The sequence below is a fragment of the Vanellus vanellus genome, assembly GCF_965231255.1.
Source record: "Vanellus vanellus genome assembly, chromosome: 6".
NCBI classification, from domain to species: domain Eukaryota; kingdom Metazoa; phylum Chordata; class Aves; order Charadriiformes; family Charadriidae; genus Vanellus; species Vanellus vanellus.
Window position 1 is genome coordinate 43,389,590 of NC_138911.1, and position 20,527 is coordinate 43,410,116.

A 20,527-nucleotide genomic window follows, 5' to 3' on the forward strand; every position below is an offset into this window, starting at 1 on the left:
TTTCAGTTTACTTTGGTCTCAAAAGGTTGGAATCTACAGGCACACTTGAGAAACTAGGTAGACCAGATGAACCTTGAAATCCAACATACATCTTTAGCAAATACGGCAAGGTCTTTCACCCTTACCTTAAGGTAAGAGGGTGTATTATGAATTTATTTTAATATACTGCGGAGTGCTTGGGTTGTAAATGGACACCCATCTCTGTTGCTTACATAAAAATTAAATGTGGTAATAGAAACAAGCGTGTCCATCTGTCAGCCAGTTCTTTGAGAAGGTGGCAGCTAACACCGCTGTCAGTGAATAGCTTATATAGGTAATTATGCTCTTGTGCTAATAAAACTAGGTATGCTGTAACTTGGTTTATAATGTGTATAAGTATTATAAGTATTTTATGTGTGACTAGTGGTACATGTCTGTATCCAATGCATGGAGGATGCAGAAAGATCTTCAGGTATGCCATTTACCTACAGTGCTGCATTTTAAGTATAGCATTAGTCTGTAGAACGATTGGTTAAGTTGGATCTTAGTATTTTAAATGTAACAAAAGAATGAGTCCTGGTATATCACCAGCTTGTGGGGGAGCTGTCCTCAAGTACTTTAGTGGTGTGTGTTTACTGAAATGTGTTGGTTTTTTTTTTTTCTTTTAATAGTATCTGCAGTTCTTGAGCAGTACAAACCAATGCAATTTACAAAACCATACAGCAAAGAGCAGCAAATAAATCATGGTTTGGCATGTAGTTGGTAGGAAAGAGTAGATAGTTATGTTGAATGCTTTTGATGGAAATCAAACATGAATGGGCGTATTGAGGATGAACAGTGAAGCACTGTGCTTCTGGACAGGCTCAGTCAGACTGTCAAGTTACCAACAATTAACTCTTTCTATTTTCAATTCATTGCATACATTTAGTTTTAGTCTTTAGTTCACCGTTTCCAAACTACTGCTACCAGGTAAGAAGAGAGCTGTCACTAGCTGTGTGTTGTCAGAGGCAAGGGCAGGTTTAGAAAGCATTTCCTTTAAGATGTGGGATTTGTTATTTCTAAGGCATATGCTGGAATAAACTAACAGCAGTATACCGCTCCTACCTTAACATGACAGGTAGAAAAGACCTTGGAGCCTGCTTGAATAATTGCCTAAAGATCTCAAGGTTGGTTGTGTTTTGTTTTTTGTTTGTTTGTTTTTTTAAAAAATAGATTCATGTTGGAGGCACTTAAAAGGACAGTTCAACTGTAAAGGAGCACCTATAAAACTTTCTCATTGTTTTACTCCTATAAAGCTATTTTAGGGAGTGTGGGCAATAATTATTTTTTTTATGTTTGTGGATTCTGCGGAGAAGGATGTGTAGAAGAAAATCCTGAAGTTGTTGCAGGAACAGAAGCTACAATGTTCTGTGTATTTTGTTTGGCATTCGGAATTGGCGACTTAATTGTATCAAGCTAGGAGAGGCCGCATAGAACACTGTCAGCAAGTGCTGTGAGTAACAACTCTACCAGCACTCTTTTCTTGTCTTAGGCTTCTTGTACTTGTCCTCAACAGGATCTCACCATGTTCTGCAGAAAAGTTTTCTCTGGCATACAAAAAGCCTGAAAAGTTAAGAGGCAAACTAACTTCACTGGAATTGCTTAGAAGGCTGAGGTCTGTCTTTCTGTGTATATTTTAGTGAAAGATGTTGCTGCTGCTCAGACAAGTTTGGTGTCTGGACATATGGCTAAACCAAGTTCGCTGGGAACTTGAAAGTAATGTTTAGGTAATTGTAGCGCCTGGGGAAGGCCACTAGAAGGAGCCAAGGGACAAGACAGTAATATATAAAATAAGCTCAGCTCTAACTCTGTTTTAGTTCACCCTTGTTTCAAGACCAGTGACATCCCGTAGTCACCCTTTTCATTGGTTAAAGGATGTTAACATCCTTTGACATCCAGCAGACTAATATAGAAATAAGTATCTGTTGCCTGTTTACTTGTTTGGAAGATAGTGGTTGCTCTGTAAAAGTGGAAAAGCACCAGCTGTGGAATAACTGTGTTGTTGGTGCATGCTTCGTCAGTTTGCTGCCTTTTTAAGGAAAACCCTACCCATAGGGCTAGAACAACAGGTTTGGAATTTTTTTACTCCTTCAAGAAAGAGGAGGACCTTAGCAGTTCAAATATAAGTATCCTCTTTGAGTAGGGCAAAGGATGCATGATGTAGTTCATGGTAACTATTCTTAGGCCTCTCTGCTGAGCAGCCTGCTATGAGGAAACGGTTATGATGGTCAATAGGCAGCTGTGCGATAGGAGCTGGACAATTAACTACTAGCGCACACACAAATAGCCATAGGTTGGTTTGTTAACAGTCTTTACTTTTTCTTTGGTCTTTCATTATTGACACTTGCTAAATCTATTAAACTTGTCTAAGTTGCAAATGCGAATTGTTCTGGCAGGCGAAAGACTGACTTCAATGTTACTGTTCAGCTGCTGTAATTGCAGTGGAGGCAAAGGAGAGCAAGTCAGCTGGTTGATTTAATGCTGTTCTTTAAGAGCTGCTACCCTATTTCAACTTGTCCTTACTAAACGGAATGTAGACTCTACTAAGGGTAAGAGGTATTTATGTGCCCTTACATTAGTTTGTTTCTTTGCAGGCTTAAGTAATACCTCTTTGTTTTAACATACAAAGCAGGTTCTCAGTCCTGTACTATCTAAAATAGTAATCTAATCTTTAATTCATGTGTTTCTGTAATCATGCATTCAATAGTACATTCTGTGTGTCACCCTCTTCCATAATGGGAACATTTTCTGCCTTGTGCTAGTATAATTGTAAATAAGGTATGTCTATAGTTTACCTGGGACTTTAATGTATCATAGGATCTGGAAAATGCTTTGATAATATGACTAAGAAAGTGCTTAAGAGCCTGTCTATGCTACAGCCTGTGATTCTGGTGGCAGCTATTCTTAATGATACAGGATTGAAGGATGGTTCTTGCTGTCACGTAAATGAGTGCATGTTACAGCCACTGGCTCCAGCCTTTTTAGAAAAAATTAAAATTACTCACTCCTCAGTCCCATCAACAGGATGTTTCAAATGCTTCCACCTCCAGCTGTTTTTACCAGTAGCTGGCATTGGCTAATGTGCCTTTTGCCTAGCTCAGCCCTGGCTCCTTATTCAGCTGCAGTAAGGTGGCCTCAGCACAGGGGATGAAGATTCCAGCTCTCCCCTGGGGCAGCTGAGTGAACCACTTGTCTGACAAACTCTCCTCCCTGCCTCCTGGCAATAAATGTTATTTTCTCACCCAGATATGTCCCGGGGGCCAGGGCACCATGGGTTTGCATTTCTTTCTTGTTCTGTGGTTTGTCCTTTCAAATGCGTTGAATTCCCCGAGCCAAGGCCAGGCACTGAAAGGCTCAGCCAGGTTGGCTCTTCTGGAGGAGAGCGCTGCTTGGGGAGTTATGTTGCTGGGGAAGAGCAGAGCTGCTTTCCGTGTATGCCAAAACCTCCTGGTGATTGCAATAAGCACTGTGGATGTGCAGCTCCTTCAGATTAATTTGTTCTAAGTCAGAATGTGAAAATTTGTTGTTTACGAGTTGTTCATGACAGCAGGGGTTGGGTGTCACCGGTGGCGTGAGGACCTCTGTCGGCTGACGCACGGGAAGATGCAGCACAGCCGCCCTGCAGCCCAGGAGCTGTTCAGGGCAGCAAGCAGCTCAGGGGCTGTCACTGTCCATTAACTTAATGTCCCTCTCAAAATATTCTTTTATTATTTTGCCGATTTCTACAATATTGGGGCAAGATGATGTGCGCATTTCCCTGTAACGCGCAGAGTTCCCCCTCTTTGCAGAGGGGCTGTGCTTCCCCTCTGTCTGCCCGCCGGCCTCTGCTCTCTTCCCCATCTCCCTCCCCTTGTTGCTGAGTGAAATGACCGAGGCCGGTAGCGGCTCGGTCCCGCTCCCGGGGGACCCACCGGGCGCCTCTCCCCGGGTGGCTGCGGGGCCCGAGGAGCACGGCCGGCCCCGGCGAGGCGCCCACCCCCCGGGGCGCGGGCGGCGGCCCAGCAGGCCGCGGCGGGCTGCAAGCGCCGCCCCGGCGGGCGGTGTGACGGGCGGTGCCGCCCGGATCGCCTCCCTGGGCCGCGGCGGGCCCGCTGCCGCCCTCCCCCGGCGCGGCGGCGGCGGGCGGGAGGGAGCATGGAGCAGGGGCTGTCCGCCATCACCCTCTACTGCGCGCCCGCCGCCGGCCCCGCGGCTGCCGCCTGCGCCATGGAGCCCGAGCAGGTGAGCGGGGGCCGGGGCCGGCGGAGCGGCCTCTCTGCCGGCCGGGCCGCGGGAGGAGGGAGGCCGCCGCCGGAAAAGGGCGAGGCCCTGTGGGGAGGGCGGTGGCGTTGGGGTCGGGCTGGCGCCGGGGCCAGGGTAGCAGCCGCGGCCTGTCCCCCTCCCCGGGTGGTGCGGGAGCGGGGGGAGCCCCCGGTTCTCCGCTGTGGGTGGCGGGTGATGAGGAGGGCCTGGCCGCGGTGGGAGGAGGCCGGTCTGTCAGTCTGTCTGTCCTTCCAGCGCGCTGTAATTACAGCCAGCGCGGCGGGCACGCGTGTCACCGGCGTCTCCTGTTCGCCGGCAGATAATGCCGCGGACAAACGAGCCTGATAAATATTAGATTGAGACAGGTTTCCGCTTCCCTCCGCGCTGCCAAGTTGGCCGCGGCGCTGGAGGTGGCCGGGGACAGCCGCTGCTGACGAGGCTGTGACCCGGGCGGCTCTCCGTGCCCCGCCGCGGCTGTCCCGGGCCTCGGGCCCAGCGTGGCCGGCGCCGCACCTGCATTGGCCGCGGTGCCCTTCCAAGGCTGCTTCTTCCCAGGGTGCCTTCTCTTACAGACGGACTCTGTGATTTTGTTGTCTTCTGCCGCAGCAAGACTCGTGCTGTTCAATTTCGGTTGAAACACAAGGGTGGAAAGCCAAGCAACACGGGAAAAAAAAAAAAATCCCCGAACCAAAACACCCTAACAACCCCGAAAAAAAAAAAAAAAAAAAAAAAAGGTAGCACAAATTAAATCAGTAAGGCAGGCAAGATAGCATGGGTAGAAATATTTCTCACCAACTGTTACCAGTCTTCTAGTAACTAGCACTGTCAGGCCAGTATATCTGTGCAAATGGAATTAGTCATCTATCTGAGGAAGAGTGGATGTCAGAGATTTGGCATTTTGGGTCATAGGCTCTCATAAGGATACCTGAGCCCAACAGATTAAAAAATGCCAAAGTGAATAGTCCGCTCTCCCTATTCCTTTTTGCCTCTCCCTCTTCCTTATGAAACTTTACGTGATTGCATCATGTAATGTTAGTTGTGTGAGCTCTCCTTGCTTACCTGCAGGTGTCCTTGCAGACCTCACCCTTAATTGTGGTTTATTTATTTCGGTATTTTGGATGCGGACTGAAATTCCATTGTGCTGGGTATTGTACTAACCCAGCCAAAATGTGCCTTGCTCTCTCTCAGTTTCTGGCCAAAGGGTGAGGATAAGAGAGTGAGTGTGAAGAGGGTAAACAAGGAGCAGCAGTTTCAGATGCTGACTTCCTGACAGATGGGGTTTGTACGGGTGCCATAATGCCAAGAAAAATTCCAAGAGGGCATCTAAAAGAAAAAGGAAGTAGCTTTGCAGTGTTCAGCGGGTACCTTAAGAGCATTAGCTAGTGTGGTGAAAGTGCAAGGGTGACTGGCTTTTGTGTCTAGTAGTTGCTGGAATAGAAGCCAAAGTAAATACTTTCATGGCACAAGGTTAAGACAAATGCTGAGTCTTTCAAGACCCATATAATGTGTTGGAGAGGGAGGAACCTGTAGGGAAAAAAAAAAAAAAAAAAAGGTGGCAACCTGACCAAAGCTGTGTAACAACTTCTTGAATTGGAAGAGAAGATCAAATTTGTAAAGGAAGATCAAAAGTGTAAAGCCTCAAACAGGAGATACCATAACATTTGAGCTATAAAGTGAGCCTAGCTGGCAATTCTAAAATAGATCTCCCTTGCCACAGTTTTGGAAAGAAAAATAAAATTTACTGATGCTGAACTCTCTGCTTGCAGCTGGGACAGTTGGCTTTTATAGATGTTGTGCATGTAAAAATTAAAAGGTCAAATGCTACAGTGATGACTACAACTCACATCCAGGTTTGTTGACTAGGTAACAACCAAAGCAACAGCTGATATGTATTATTTTATTTAATAATTTAGGACTCTGAACCAGATTACTAAGGGAACCAGATTTATCATTCCTTGATGAATCCTTACTGTCTTGAACTACTGCATTTATCTGAAACTTTCTACCAGTACCAGCTATGTGAAGCTGCTTACCATAGGTAGTGTAAGTGGAGTGTGGGATGGGTGTGCAGGGAATTAAAGCCTGCTTTTTAAACTTTAAATATTAACTACAGTTTTTTTTCTAAGTTAAAATATTTGAAGCATTTGACTTAAACGAGCCAAAATCAGATGAAGAGAACGTGCCTTTAGAGGATCTCTAAGGAGAGGCTCATGTTGCTTGCTGTTACTAATCACAGTAATATTTGTGATGCTGTGTTGCAAGAAATAGTGCTCTTCAGCACTGTGACTAAACATGAAAAATGGCATCATTGTACGATGCCAATAAAGGAGCGTGAAATGTTCATAAAAGGCTGATTCTGTGGTGGTCTTTGCTCCAAAAAATACAGAACTGCGTCACCATAAGTGGTGCCCACTTTTATAGTGGCAGCAAGGAGCACTCCCTGTGCTTAGATTGCTTCACTGTTTTCAGCATTTGGGTTTTTTTTGCAGCTTTGCTGTTCTCTTCCTGCTCTGTTCCCAAGACTGATAGGCAGCAGAGAGAGTGCGCTGGGCCCTGGATAGTCATTTTTGTCTTTCTACATAGAAATGTAATTCTGCATGAAAATGTAATGCCTTTTCATCTGAATTACCCCGTTGCAAACTTGTCACTTGATTCTGCTCTGCTCCTCCAGGAAAACGTCCCAAGTGTGCCACGGTAGCTAAAGATAAGCTCGGGAAGCTGAAATGACTTGCAGTTTTGAGAAGCAGCGGTACGAGGGCTGGGAGAGATGATAAATGTGTGCGCTCCCTCTCCACCCTGTAGAGCTTGGCACGTGATCTTTACCTTCCCTCCCTCTTCTCTGTGGGCATGAGAAAAATCTATGCCTGGAATGAAGGAAGCCGTTCTGTTCCCCACGGCCCCCTCCTGCCCCTCTCTACCATGCACACTGGCTTGCCCAGCTAACCCAGCCTCTTTGTGTTCTAAAGCTAATTAATGTAATCTAGCATGAGAGAAGCTAATTAATGTAATCTAGCATGAGAGACAGGAATAGTAATGCTGCGCTCACAACGACTAAGAGATGCCTTACAACTATGTGATGAAATATGTATTTTTATTAATAATTATGATTTGTGATGTGTAGAGGCTGTTAAGGTTGCACAGACAAGAAGTCGAAAATTGGAATGTGCCCATTTGATGCAACCTGAATTCTGTGTAAATGTACATACATCTTATTCCTTATGATATGGTTTTCAATTATGTAAGATCATGGATTTTTAAAAATCTTTGTGGTACGTTGAAAACATGTGTCTGGCATTTCCTAACTTCTGTGTCCTTCTCTGCATGACAGAAGTGTTTTCAGAACAGTTTTATGCATTTGATGCAGTAGCATCTAAAAGCCCCACCAAGGTGAAGGCTCTGATTTGATAGATACAATACAAGACCTTACTAAAATTCTCTGGCCATAGGAGTAACTAGCCTGAAGAATTATTGATTGGCCTTTGGATTAGAAGTATATTCTTTTAATGCTTGTGACCCAAAGACTGCATTGTAGTATTCAGCAGCTGGAAGAACAAGAACAGACCTTGTACTTCTCTTTTTAGATGTCCTTAGCCACAAAACTAAGTGTTGTTCTTTTAGCATGGTCCCTTGTACTAATTGTGATTGCTGAAAAATGGCCACCGAGGCAGATTCCTTGATGCATCTTTTTAAAGCTTGAGCCTGGCTGCTTAGTTAGTTAACAAAGTGTCCAGCTAAGAAACTCCTATGTAACACAGTGCTCTTTCGGAATATATGGTTTTAATACCACCTGTCCATGCTGGAGTGAAGGCACTTATCTTTTGTTATTTTTAGTGAAGAGATCAGTTTTTATGTATCTGCAAACAACAATGTTTCAGTCTTATCTTTTACCTACAGCAAATGTTCATTGTATATGCTAATCAATCTAAAATATTTTAAATATCTCTTGAAGTTTTTTAAGGAGGAATTTTTCCAGTTCCAGGAGCGTGTGCTTGAGATAATGATTTATTTTCTTCTTTATAGCAACTTGCAAATGGAGATAAAGGCTTTGAGAATGTGGAGCTGGGCGTCATAGGAAAGAAGAAGAAAATTCCAAGGAGGGTTATTCATTTTGCAAGTGGAGAAACAATGGAAGAATATAGCACAGATGAAGAGGAAGATGAACAAGAGAAAAAAGACCTGTTGCCACCTGTAGATCCTGTAAGTATTTTACTTGATAAATTGCAACTTCTGGTTTACTAGGTAACTACCCGCATTTTATACTTTAATGTTTGTGTCACAAATCTGACTTAGTGTTTAGTATTAAAGATTACCTTAATTTGATTTTGACAGTTCTAGTCTGTCCATTCCAGCATTTCCCCCTCTAATAATATTTGCTTGGTGTGTCCTTGATTTGTTCTGTTGTTTAAAAAGAAGTGAAGAGAAGGCATTTGTTTCCTTATGTTTGGTGACAGTGGAGAGTTGAACCTGTAATTTAGTGTTACCACACAAGCAATTTGATGTAATTAGAAGAGTATAGAAGGGAAAGAAACAGATGAGTTGCAGAAATAAAGGAAAACTGCTGTAATTCATGATATATCAAACCCAGGTTTTAAAGGACGTGCCGAGTCTATGTATGTAACATTCATCTGTCTTGTAAGCTGTTAAGATGTTTCTCGACCTATGAATGGAGTCTCCATTTATTGGTCCAAATTCAAGAGGCGTTTTGACAAAGCTGTCATCAATAGTGTGCATTGTAGCTGTTAAAATATGTTTTGTCAATGATTCTGGAACTGTACTTAGAGGTAGAATGAAATATATGTGCTGTTTTACTCTGTTGGTGTGTCTGACAATCTATTTTGTAGTGATAGTGTCTTTGCAGAGCTCGCAGCCGTGTGTGCCAGCACTGGTGGCAGCAGCTCCCTGCCCTCTGGCAGTCAGTCCCAGAGAAGATCTGCATCCATCCCTTCATCTCTCCACTTCCCTAGTCTCGTGTGTCTTTTATGACACCCACAAAAACTGGGGTCCCAACCACCTCTTTTCTCTACCCTCCTATAACAATTCTTACCCCAATGAATTGAGTCTGCAGTCCTATTCCCTGCCTGTGGTGGGGCTCTCTTCCTGGCCCTACTCTGGGCTTGGTTGCCTGTACTGAGCTAGAGGTGGAGACTCTGAAATTGGCTGGGTCCTTCCTGATGTGCTGGAATGCGGTGGGGCAGCTGGGAGTCGTTGCTTTGTGCAGCAACTGGTCCTGCCTGGTTGCACACTGGGGGCAGATGCTGGTGTAGAGCTGCCTGTTCCCACACTTCAGATAAGGAGTCTTTGCGTGGACAGAAACTGAGGGAGTGGTGAACCATAAGGGGTTTGCTTCGGGTAGTACTGTTAATCAGTTCATTTTTTCCCCTCTGTAAAATGAATTTATATTGAAGAAAAAAAAAAGTCATTTGAGGACTGAGCTGCAGTGAAACTATGGGAATTCAGCTGGGATTGGGGGTTCCTTAGCGATTCACAGGTGAAGCTGTTGCATTTCATCTTGTGTGGGTTGATGGTACCGCTATCTCTTTCTTGCTAGGTAGTTCTTGTATCCAACGAAAAGTCACGTTAGGCTGAGAGCAGGTAGGATATCATCAGTATAAATTACACCTGAAGTTTATAGATTGAAAATACATGTATTATACTCACAAACAATGAGTTAAGGTGCCTTGCTGGGTGTTGGGGTGTTTTTTTCCTCCCTAAGGACCTACTCGAAGAAATGCAAGAACTGTGAAACCTACTGAATGTTTTAGTGATGTTCAGGTATCTTCAGAGTTGGATCTGTTCCTCAGGATACGGGTCATGTCAGATATCCATGGATGTGTAAGAGATTTTTTTTCCGAACTATAATTAGCAGGGGACCAGATCGGTATAACTTTTTGTGCCGTTTCCTCTCAGTAGAATTGTTCCATAGTGGGGCAGCGATGGAAGGCTCACGAGCCTTGATGTATGTTTTGTGGGGCCAGAGATGTGCACGCTGCTGTACAAATGGACACTTAACTAAAAAGCTCTTGAATGTGCACAACAGCTGGGAGTGCTGTGTCCTCCTGCTTTCCTAATACGGATTTTTTTTTTTTCCTGAATACCAAAAAGTATATTGTATGGCACAGTTAAGATTGCTTTATTCTCCTCTTATAGTTTATGAAATCCTTAATTTTTATTACACTTTTAAATAAAAGGACCCCCCAAACCAGAATAGTTTATTGTGGAGCACAGTATGCCTTATTATGTATTGCTTTTTACCTTGACAGAATAAACTTGATTAGACCAAGGGTTGCCATTAAGTGAAGTTTACCTTATCTGCTGCATGCTTCGTGTATCCCAGCTGAGCCAGTCAATTGAAGAAATGTTAGTCCAAGCTGAGCTTTGATGTTTTAGCCAACAGCTGCCTTAAAAATGTTTTTATTGTAGGATTTCTATAAAAGCAATTAAATAGTCAGTTTGCTGAGACCAGCATGTCTAAAACTTGTTATCTCAGTTGGGATACGAAAAAGTATGTTGCAAGTAATAGCTGTTTCTAGTCCAATTTATTTTTAGAAAAAGCACACTTAATATTTTGAATAGAAACTTTTCATCACGAAATCTCAAAGCTCAGCTGGTGTTGGCATCCTGGCAGCTTCTGAAGGAGTTTAAGGGAAACAAATATTTTGCCATGTTGTAAAGAAACTTCAGTAAGTACCTTGGTTTAATTGTGTTTTAGAGCTAAGCAGATGATGGCAATGTCTTTCTTACTAAGCAAAGTAACAGGTATCCTGGTAATATGATAACCAAAACATTCAGTGTGATGGACTGTTGCCAGTCATAACAAATTCCCCAAAATAACTGGGTCTTAAATTTTGCTATTCTGATACTTCTATAGGTCAGCACTCTCTTCATTAATGTTCTTTGACTGGAGTGTCCATTCTGTTGTGGTTTGATTTTTTTTTTTTTTTAAAAGAATGAGTTGAATCCAGAACACAGGGTATGCTTAATAAATTTTTCCCTGTTCTTTTTTTTTTTTTTTTTTTAGATAATTGCATTCAGTATTATCTGAGTGTTCTCAAATTAAAATTTAAATGCTTTAATAACATAAATGCTTTAATTTTAACTGTCTGCTATTCTGTCCTAAAATTTAGATGCTTACACTTTAGATGTAAATCTCCTTTTGCTTCTGTCCACCAAAACTTTATCTTAGAGTAATTAAATTTCTCTAACCTGTTCTAGAAGATAATATTTCTGTGTGTTCCTGGAGGGCCATTTGCTATAAACTCTTAATTGCATTAACTTATTACATGAATAGGTAGAAGGTGGAGTGTAAGTCTTTTCAGAGCAACTGTAAGCAATGTAACTGTTGCTGATAAACTTAGAACATCTCTGTGACAAAACTCCAGAAGAGATTTAATTTTATTAACCTTCAGTGCTTAGAAAGATTGAAACACTTTCTTGCAGGAAGATTATCTTGATACCCTGTAGTTAAAAGAAGCTTAACTTCAAATAGCAAAAAAGCCTCTCTTGAGGACCGCTGAACTCCAATTTTCTTTTAAGAATTTGGGGATGAGGGAGAAAAATAGTCACTGACCAAGTAACAGCTACTCATAATATGGTAGAAGCTTTTTGATGGAGGATGGTGTGTGTGTTTCTGTTCTTGTTTTCACTGGCTTGTCTTAGATGCCACAGTTTTACATGGTGTGTACACTGAAGGACCTATTACAGCAATGACTAGTCAATAGTTAAACTAATTTAAAATTCATCTTGGCACAGTAAACAATGGGAAAGTATCTATTTGGCAGTGTACTTTAACTCTCAAATACAGAATTTGTTTTTTCTTAAATCAGGAAATTATTCTTTTCCTCATTTTGCCATTTTATCTGGCAAAAAAGAAACCCTACTTTGTTTGGAAAGTTCAAGAGTTATTATGGCCTGAAATCTGCCAAAAATACATACAAATGTGGATTGCTGAGGAACATGGTGCACTCAGAAGTTAAAGGGAGTGCATGTGTGCTCCCTTTGGCAGCCCCATACTAGGAAAGAAAATAGTATTCTGTTGTTGAACTGGAGCCCTCTTGGTTTTATCAACGGTTTATTCCATTATGTTCATTCCTACTTAAAATGTAGCACTTGGATTAAAATTGCACATTAGGAATTTTTGTAATTTAAAAACCAGTTGTCATAACCATTGTGTTTTCCATCATAAACATCAAAATAAAGTCAGGAGTCTGAATAGTATAATGAAGCTTTGTAGAAATGATACTAAAGAGACTGATGGCAGGAGAAATACTATCCCCTATAATAAACCAGTGTCCTGTGTTTCATACTGCTGCCCCTTGTTTCCAGTCAAGAAATACAGTGTTACTGTGTCCTTGTGTTCATTAAAGACTGAATGTTAAGGCTTCCATGGCCAAAGGAGGTTGACATGCAGTATTGCGGTATGTGGTTCTTATTGAACATTAGTAGGACCCATCTTGGGTACCGTTTTCCCAATGTGTTAAAGCTGCTTCGCAGAGCAGGATTAGTTTGTATTGAGCCATTGCCCACCAGCCCTGTTTGTATCACCGAAACAGTTCTGGTTTTCTCCAGTGCCTCTTCTCACATCAGGTTCATCATTCCTGCTTCTGTCTCTGAGGTGCTCAGGGAAACCACCCAAACTTACCCAGAGGAAGTAAGGAGGGGGTGAGGGGGAAGGAGGATGATCCGAGGGCTGGAGCACCTCTCCTATGGAGAGGTTGGGGCTGTTCAGCCTGGAGAAGAGAAGGCTCCGGGGAGATCTTATTGAGGCCTTCCAGTACCTAAAGGGGGCCTACAGGAGAGCTGGGGAAGGACTTTTTACTAGGGCATGTAGTGATAGGACGAGAGGGAATGGCTTCAAACTGGAAGAGGGCAGGTTCAGGTTAAACATTAGGAAGAAGTTTTTCCCTTTGAGGGTGGTGAGGCACTGGAACAGGTTGGCTAGAGAGGTTGTTGAGGCCCCATCCCTGGAGGTGTTCAGGGCCAGGTTGGACGTGGCCTTGGGCAACCTGGTCTAGTGGGAGGTGTCCCTGCCTATGGCAGGGGGTTTGGAACTTGATGATCTTCAAGGTCCGTTCCAACCTAAACCGTTCTATGATTCCACGATTCCTTGGATGTCTTCCCTTGTTCCTGGTTGTTCTTGGTGGTTTAGTCCCAAGCCACCTCCTTTCTCTTGTTGAATTTGTGTGAAGTAGCTTCTCTCATGGTTTTATATTGCCTTGTGAGACACTTGAAAGAATGCTCCTTTGTTAAATTGAGGGGACTGGCAAAGCCTTGCTTGGTGGGGGTGAAGAAGTGTCCAGTCGGGCTTTGTCAGAAAGCAGAGGTTTCCATGAACCTGAACTTAGAAGTGCTCCTAACATATCAAACTGGTTTTTAATTGTGGTGGGGGAACAGTAGAAATAGACAGAACCTCTGTGTCTGCGGAGCCTCAGGTGTTCCCTACTTTTGTGTTGCCACATTTTAGAATATTCTGTCAGAGTTACTTCTGTCACGTTGAAGTTCAGCTTGTCTTTTCTCTCTTAAATGTTACAGGGGCTCTTGAAGCTTCTTGCTTACAGCCACACAGCAGGCCCTTATTTATCCTGCACTCTGTGCGACTGCTTTTTAACCTTGTCACCTCGTTATGAAGGATTGTACAGAGCCTCGTCAACACCATTACATGCACCTGTGGCAACAAGCTTTTCCAGCACTTTTCTTGACTTCTTTACTGAACAAACTCCAAAATGATTGTCGTTAGCCTGTCTGCCAACTGAGCACGTAATCAGCGAGCTGGAGGTGCTTTTGTGCAAGCAGGGTAGCAGCTGGTTTTGCTTACATTTTTACCTTGGCAGGACATTTTCCATACCCACTGCCAAAAATATATAGCATCTGGCTTTTTTCAGCCTGCCCAACTTGAGTTTCTGGCTTGACAGACGATTTCTTGCTGCACTGATTTGTAGAGGCTGTGCTTGGGAAGCACTGAAGTCTAGTATGTGCATACTGAGGCTATACCAACTAGTCTCTGTAGCTGCATTATTTACAATAAATAATATTGGTTGTCCTGTACAGTCATCTATTGAATAAGATCACAGAAAGTGGTTACTATCGAACAGTTTTTAGCAACAAGTTATAAATATATATGCAACTGAGCGGAGCTAATGGGTTTCATTTAATAAAAGCTGACACTTTTAATTGCTACTTTCCACTTGAAAGTACCTCTACAGAGATCTTTACTGGGGGAAAATACATAACAAAGGGCTTGCCTGAATACAACAGACTCTTAATGGTAAACATGTTTTAGTTCACTATGAAATTTGAGTTTGCCTTTTCACAAAAGTGAAAGTCTACAGCTTTTCCCCTTCTCCTTTTTATTACATCTTGTTGTTTGTTTTGTTTTGTTTTAAAGAGATGCAGCCTTTTTCCTTAGTGAAGAGGATAGCCTATGTATGAAGAGGATAGCCTATGTATGCCCATTAATTTTTGATTTTTTTTTAAATTCCTATGTGTGAGTATTTCAATTTGTCTGGAGGCTGCAGTACTTCCTCTGTGGCGATGAATATGCCGTAGTCGTGCAGAGGGCAACTCCCCCTCCTCGTCTTCCCAGCTTGTCCTTCCTAAAAAGCCTGTGTCCCCCTGCTGCAGCAAGATTCCAGCCATGGGAGCCGTCCACCACACCTCTGGGATCCCAGCAAGATCCCAGCCCTGCAGCTGCACACAGATCCCTGACTCCTCGTATTTACTCCCCATGCTTCATGCCTTAGTGTGCAGGCACTTCGGAGACTTTCTCAATTGCATGCAAATGCTTGAGGTGACCCCACTTGAGCCCTGTTTCGTATCTGGTTGTAAATACTTGGAAGCAGCCTCTTGCCGAGGGACTACATTGAAGGTTCGGTTTGGTTATAGTCTTCTGCAGTTCTCATTATTGTAATGAGGGGCTACTTGGTTAGCTCACCTCTTTTCTTGGCCTGATGGAATTCAAAACATTATGGAAAGGGCTTTCTACTTACAGGAGTTACCTTGGGATTGAGTTGGATGCTTGTCATTTCCCAGGTCTGGGAGTTGGAAACAAAACCCAGTGAAACAAATGTTCCCAGATGTAAAACATGGTCATATTTATATCTTACTGTGATACCTTGCTTCGTGTCTGTCTGGTCTAGACTTATTTTAAAGCAAAAATACTGTGGTAGCTGGCAAACAGGAAACATTGCAGATCTTTCTTTCTCAATCTGTTTGAGCTTTTGCATGTATTACTATGTGCCATGAACACACAGCTATACATATTTATACTGCTCTTGTTCTTACAGACAACACTCACATGGGGACCCTACTTGTGGTTTCACATGCTGCGAGTTGCCACATCAACCTTATCAGGTATTGCTTTATTTAATTCTCGGCTAAGCCAGTAATCGGATATTGAAAGTCGCTTTGACAGACTGTAAATCATCTTTGTGAGCTACTGGCCATTTTTCCAAAAGTATGAATGAACCTGTATTTTAATATCTGGAGACGTACTCTCTTGCCTTAGGCACTTTTTTTTTTTTTTACTTTCAATCAACAACTCTTGAATGGAAGAAAGAACAGAAAACATCCTTTTGCTGAATACTTTCTTCCCCCTTTATTTCCGCTTTTTTTCCCATGGGTGGTCTTTGCAAGGGAGTATATCAGCTTTCTATTAGGTTTTGTATGGAATGATTTTGTGTGATGTTACCTGAAAAGAATGCTGTTTGGAGTAACTAAACTGACATTTTTTATGAAGACGACAACTAGAAATTATCCCAAGAACTCAACTAGTCTTGTACTTTACAACAGACCTCTGAGGTTACAAAATAAGACTATTGTCAGAAGTCTTGAACTCACTGCATAGAAGTTTATTTGACCTGCGGACCTCATAAAATTTTGTGAAGTTTTAAAAATGCTTGTCCTAGTCTGTGTTCTTCCCAAGGTGTAAAGTATCTTTTTTTTTTTTTTTTGACAAATATTGTGGAGTTTCTGTCATTGTACACCTAAATTTGAGTATTTTTAAAAACTACTGGCAGTCTATTCTATTAATTAACCTATCCTTATTTTTAGAAACACTTTTTCTCTAATGTACAGCGTAATTCTATTCCTTGTTATATCTATTCTTCATATACAAAGGTAGATACTGCTTTCCTTTTTTCAGAAATCTTTTAGGAATTTGAAGATCAGTACTTCCTTCTTCCCACTTCAGTTTTGCCTCTCACATTTGTAATTTGAACTGGTCTTTTGCACAGAGCTCTGGATGCCATGATATCTCTAAAACTCGTTATCGTGGATACTCTTTGAATCATTCCATTGCTGGCTTCTAACCTGTTTTCCCTGAAGATGACTAACTCGTTTGCATCCTTGGGGCAGATTTGCAATTTGAAGTGCAATATATTTGACTTCCTACTTGCCTTTACTCAAGAACCTGTGCTGTGGCCAACATCACGCTAAAGAGACTGACTGACACAAGCCCACCTGTTCCATGCTTGAGACTGGGCACTACCTGTTTTAGCGAAGTAGCGCTGCATGTAGCCTTCGGCCTGAAAACCGAGACAGCTGAAACCTAAATATTTTATTAATCCGTTAGCATGCACCACTAAACATTGTTAAAACTGCTACCGACTTGAAGTATGCATATATCAATAAATAACTGTCTAGTTTGCTGGTACCATTAGACTGAAGTGCTAATACAGTTGGTAGCCATGTATTTTTGTCTAACCTTAATTTTCAGTTAAAGTTCACTTAAAGTCTTACCCTTTAACTGATCCTCTAGAAAAACAAACCAATCCAGAGCTGACATTAGTAGAATTCAAACAGTACCACCATCCAGATTTTCACTGATTTCCATGTTGTTCTCCTTTTGTTCATTCTTTATCTTAAAGAACAATTCTTAGTATATTGAGCCAATAATTACACATAAGTAGACAAGTGTAGCAGATTTTGGGTTTGTCTTTTGAGTGAAGTAGGACTATGGAAGACCGTTCAGGAAAGATGAATTATACCTTTTAAAATAAAACTGTGCTTAAGAATTTTCTCCTAGATACTAATCTTATGTAAACCTCTCTTTATTTTTTAGTGTGTGATTTCCTTGGGGAAAAGATTGCATCTGTTCTGGGAATAAGCACACCAAAATACCAGTATGCCATTGATGAGTATTACAGAATGAAGAGAGAGGTATGTGTGTGAGATAGGGTTCCTCCGCTCTTTTTCTCCCAGTTTGCCTTCCCTGATGTTTTAAAAAAACAAAATTTATATTCCGGCACTAAAATGAAGCTTTAGAACCTCTGTTTCAGCTTGCCTTCAGTTTTCCTTTGCCACTTGATGAACGTTTGCTTCTCCATCAGCCTTTTCTCACCAGCTCATCCTGACCACTGCTCTGTTTCTCTTGTATAAAGCATTTTCAGGTCAATAGTGTGAGGAGGTTGGATGGAGCAGTTACTGGACACTGTAGAGATGTGGCTGCTAGGAATATACTTTCCACCTCTAAAACTTGTGTCAACGAGGTGTCAAGGGTAAATTGAACATGAGGTTACCGTTTGTTCTAAACCATAACTGAAAACGACTGATAGGTAGCCAGTGCTTTAAGCAAAAAGAACCCCTTAATAATCTTCATTTGGAAGAGATGGGAAACATATTTGAAGCTTCACTACTTTTTTTTTTTTTGATAGCTCTTTATCATTAAGAGCTGAAAAAGCTTTAGAGAAGGTAGACCTATCACTATTGCTATTGACTAAAACCTGCTTATCTAGACATGCAACATTCTTTCTGTGTTTATTTAACACAGTTTAATCCTTCATTTTTGGAAATTATTTTTTTTTTCCATAATGGGAATTCTGGAATATACATCATCTTATGATCAACTAGTGACTGTTTTCTAGTGGAACAGATGTCCTTGCCTTGTAATAGGAACTTTGTAATAGGTATGCTCTTATGGAAAGAGTGAAATAAGTGGTAAACAGTAGCTTATGAATCTGTTTATCTATTTTTAGGAGGAAGAGGAGGAACAGGAAAACAAGATGTCAGAAGAAGCAGAAAGACAGCATCAGGAACAGCAGAACAAGCCGCAAGCCGAAGCTCCTGTCCAGACAGACCAGCCTGAAGCAACGGCATGCACTTCATTTGTGAACGTAAACTTTGAAAATGAGGGAGATTGCCAGTCCCTTGGGGAAAATAAACAAGATGTAGTTCCTGTCCCTCCTTAAGTGTAAACCTCTGTATAACGTAGGAAAAGAAAGTGTCAGGTGTCACAATCTGGCTATAAGAAGCAGGAAAAATAGGATTATACATGTTCAGTGAAATACAGCTTCTAGCATTCTTATTGATCAGGAGAGAGCTCAGTGATGTCTGTTCAGTCTGTCTGCCTAATAAAGGCTGAGGCATTCTGCCAAATTGGCACTTCAGTTAAAATGAAAATTGCACTACAAATATTTGGTCTAAAATGGAATGTGTGAGCTAATTTATGCGTAAAGCAAGTAAAGATGTCTTTTCTTCGAATTGCTTTGTCTCCAACACCTGTGGATTGCACACAGTGCTGTTTCCTACTTCTAAATGCCTACTTCTGATTTGCATTGTTTGCAACTCGGCTCTCTATGAATAGATTAATAGGAATCAATACCCTGTAACTCACAAGTCATTATAATAGTGTCTGTTCCCCCTATTTATTGTCACTATTGTATGCATGTATTTTTTTTCTGTCATTGTTTAACAAAAGGGATAATGTTAGATTTAATGTTAATTAGATTTAAGGGTCCACTGACTGTTTTTTTTTATATTAAAAAAAAAAAACTTAAAGAAGGCTGTAAACACCCTTAAGAACTTATTAACAAGTACCAGCACTCTTGGAGACTAATCATGCTCAGCTGCTCCATTTGGTGCTGCAGCAAACTACAGAACCAGCATCAGTGTAAGATGTTCTCACCCCGAGGCCAAGAATTAAGGGACTCACCTGCTTCAATACTTCTTTATGTGCTATGAATTGTCCTGGGAAATAAACTAAAGCCTTGCTAAGTTATATGGAATGCACTGGACACTGTGTATGGTACCATTCTAGAAAACTTTTTTGGACACGGATTACCTGAGTCAGTGTACTTGATTAACCTAAACAGACTATTTGTCTAATTGCCAGTAAGGGATGTGCCATTACAGATGTTATTCCCTGCTCTAGCACAGATTACGTAAATAACTAGAAATCACAAAACCAAACTTATGACTCTTCCTTTTTCTTAAATAAACAAAACACTTTGTTGTGATACTGCAACAACAGTAGTTTTTATTGTTGTCTAAGTGAAGTGCAGGTAGCTCCATAGCTTTTAAGTAGCCCCAAATACTAATTAAGGGTTATTTTACTGCAATTTTACTGTTCTACTTGTAGCTTGTAAAAGGTGAATGGTTTACTTCAGGACAATCGGATGTCAGTCCTCAGTCACTTTCTCTAGAGAATCGTTGTGGGTAAAAGAGCAGAGAACCTGCACTAATTACTATGTGGAACCTTACTTCTGTCCTTGAGACTTCTAAAGAAATTTTTAAAAATAGTCTTCAGTGAAATTGCATTGGGTATCATCATGTGTCCCTGGCCTTGGTCCCACTACCACCTAAGGAGCCTGATGTAACATCAGAGGCCCGGTAACTTGGCTGTTAGTTTCCAGAGTTCAGTTATGTCTTTCAGACAACCCTCTAGCTGAACCAGTGGCCTATAGAGCAGATTCCTTTGCCTCTCATCTGCCATTAGTACTCAAGCACCACAGAAAAATCTTCTGGGGAGGATTCAGTCATCAGTTCTATTCCATCTGCTTTGATGCTCTGTTCTTTGCTGTGTTTTGAGCTGTAAGACAGAGGGTGCTGACAGCTGTGTACCATCACTCCTTAGCCCTGAACTTCTGCAAGGGAGAGCTGAGTTCAACACCTGGGGGATACACAGAAAAACAGCTTGTTGGGGGTTCTTACACTGTCCAAGAGAGAAAGCCTCACATAGCTCAAGAGTAAAACCTTTACAGCTGAAGGATACTTTACTTTTCTGCCAATAAATTAATGTCAGTTGTGTTTGGTTTTTTCCCCCTCTCCCTACTATCTGTTGCATAAGAAATGCTCTCACTGCCTTGGGTTTAAACTTCTTTGTATAAAATACTGTATTACTCACTGTGCCTTAACTTAATCTTTCCTTCAGTTTTTTTGCAAACTGTATGAAAGCGGTTACTTTCATAATGTTTTAATTTTTCTGTAAATGCATTAACTGGTTATTTTATATTTAATATAATTTTTGAACTGGAAGTTGGCTATGGCTTTTCCTTTA

General features: G+C 41.7%; 1 protein-coding gene across 1 annotated transcript; it reads left to right on the forward strand.

Moving 5' to 3' along the window:
• Positions 1-4,104: 4,104 nt before the first annotated feature.
• Positions 4,105-20,505, forward strand: FAM177A1 (family with sequence similarity 177 member A1). The gene is made up of 5 exons (XM_082485140.1): positions 4,105-4,239; positions 8,281-8,457; positions 15,540-15,606; positions 17,315-17,412; positions 18,228-20,505. The coding sequence occupies exons 1-5, from the start codon at positions 4,153-4,155 to the stop codon at positions 18,438-18,440; spliced, it is 642 nt and encodes a 213-aa protein (XP_082341266.1). The 5' UTR covers positions 4,105-4,152; the 3' UTR covers positions 18,441-20,505.
• The last annotated feature ends 22 nt before the right edge of the window (positions 20,506-20,527 follow it).

What these genes read in the sequence shown, in the direction of transcription:
- FAM177A1 (XM_082485140.1), top strand. Translation starts at nt 4,153, where the DNA reads ATGGAGCAGGGGCTGTCCGCCATCACCCTCTACTGCGCGCCCGCCGCC. An exon ending in TGTTGCCACCTGTAGATCCT is followed by an intron (nt 8,458 to 15,539) that starts GTAAGTATTTTA and finishes TTGTTCTTACAG; the next exon opens with ACAACACTCACATGGGGACC. An exon ending in TGCCACATCAACCTTATCAG is followed by an intron (nt 15,607 to 17,314) that starts GTATTGCTTTAT and finishes TTTATTTTTTAG; the next exon opens with TGTGTGATTTCCTTGGGGAA.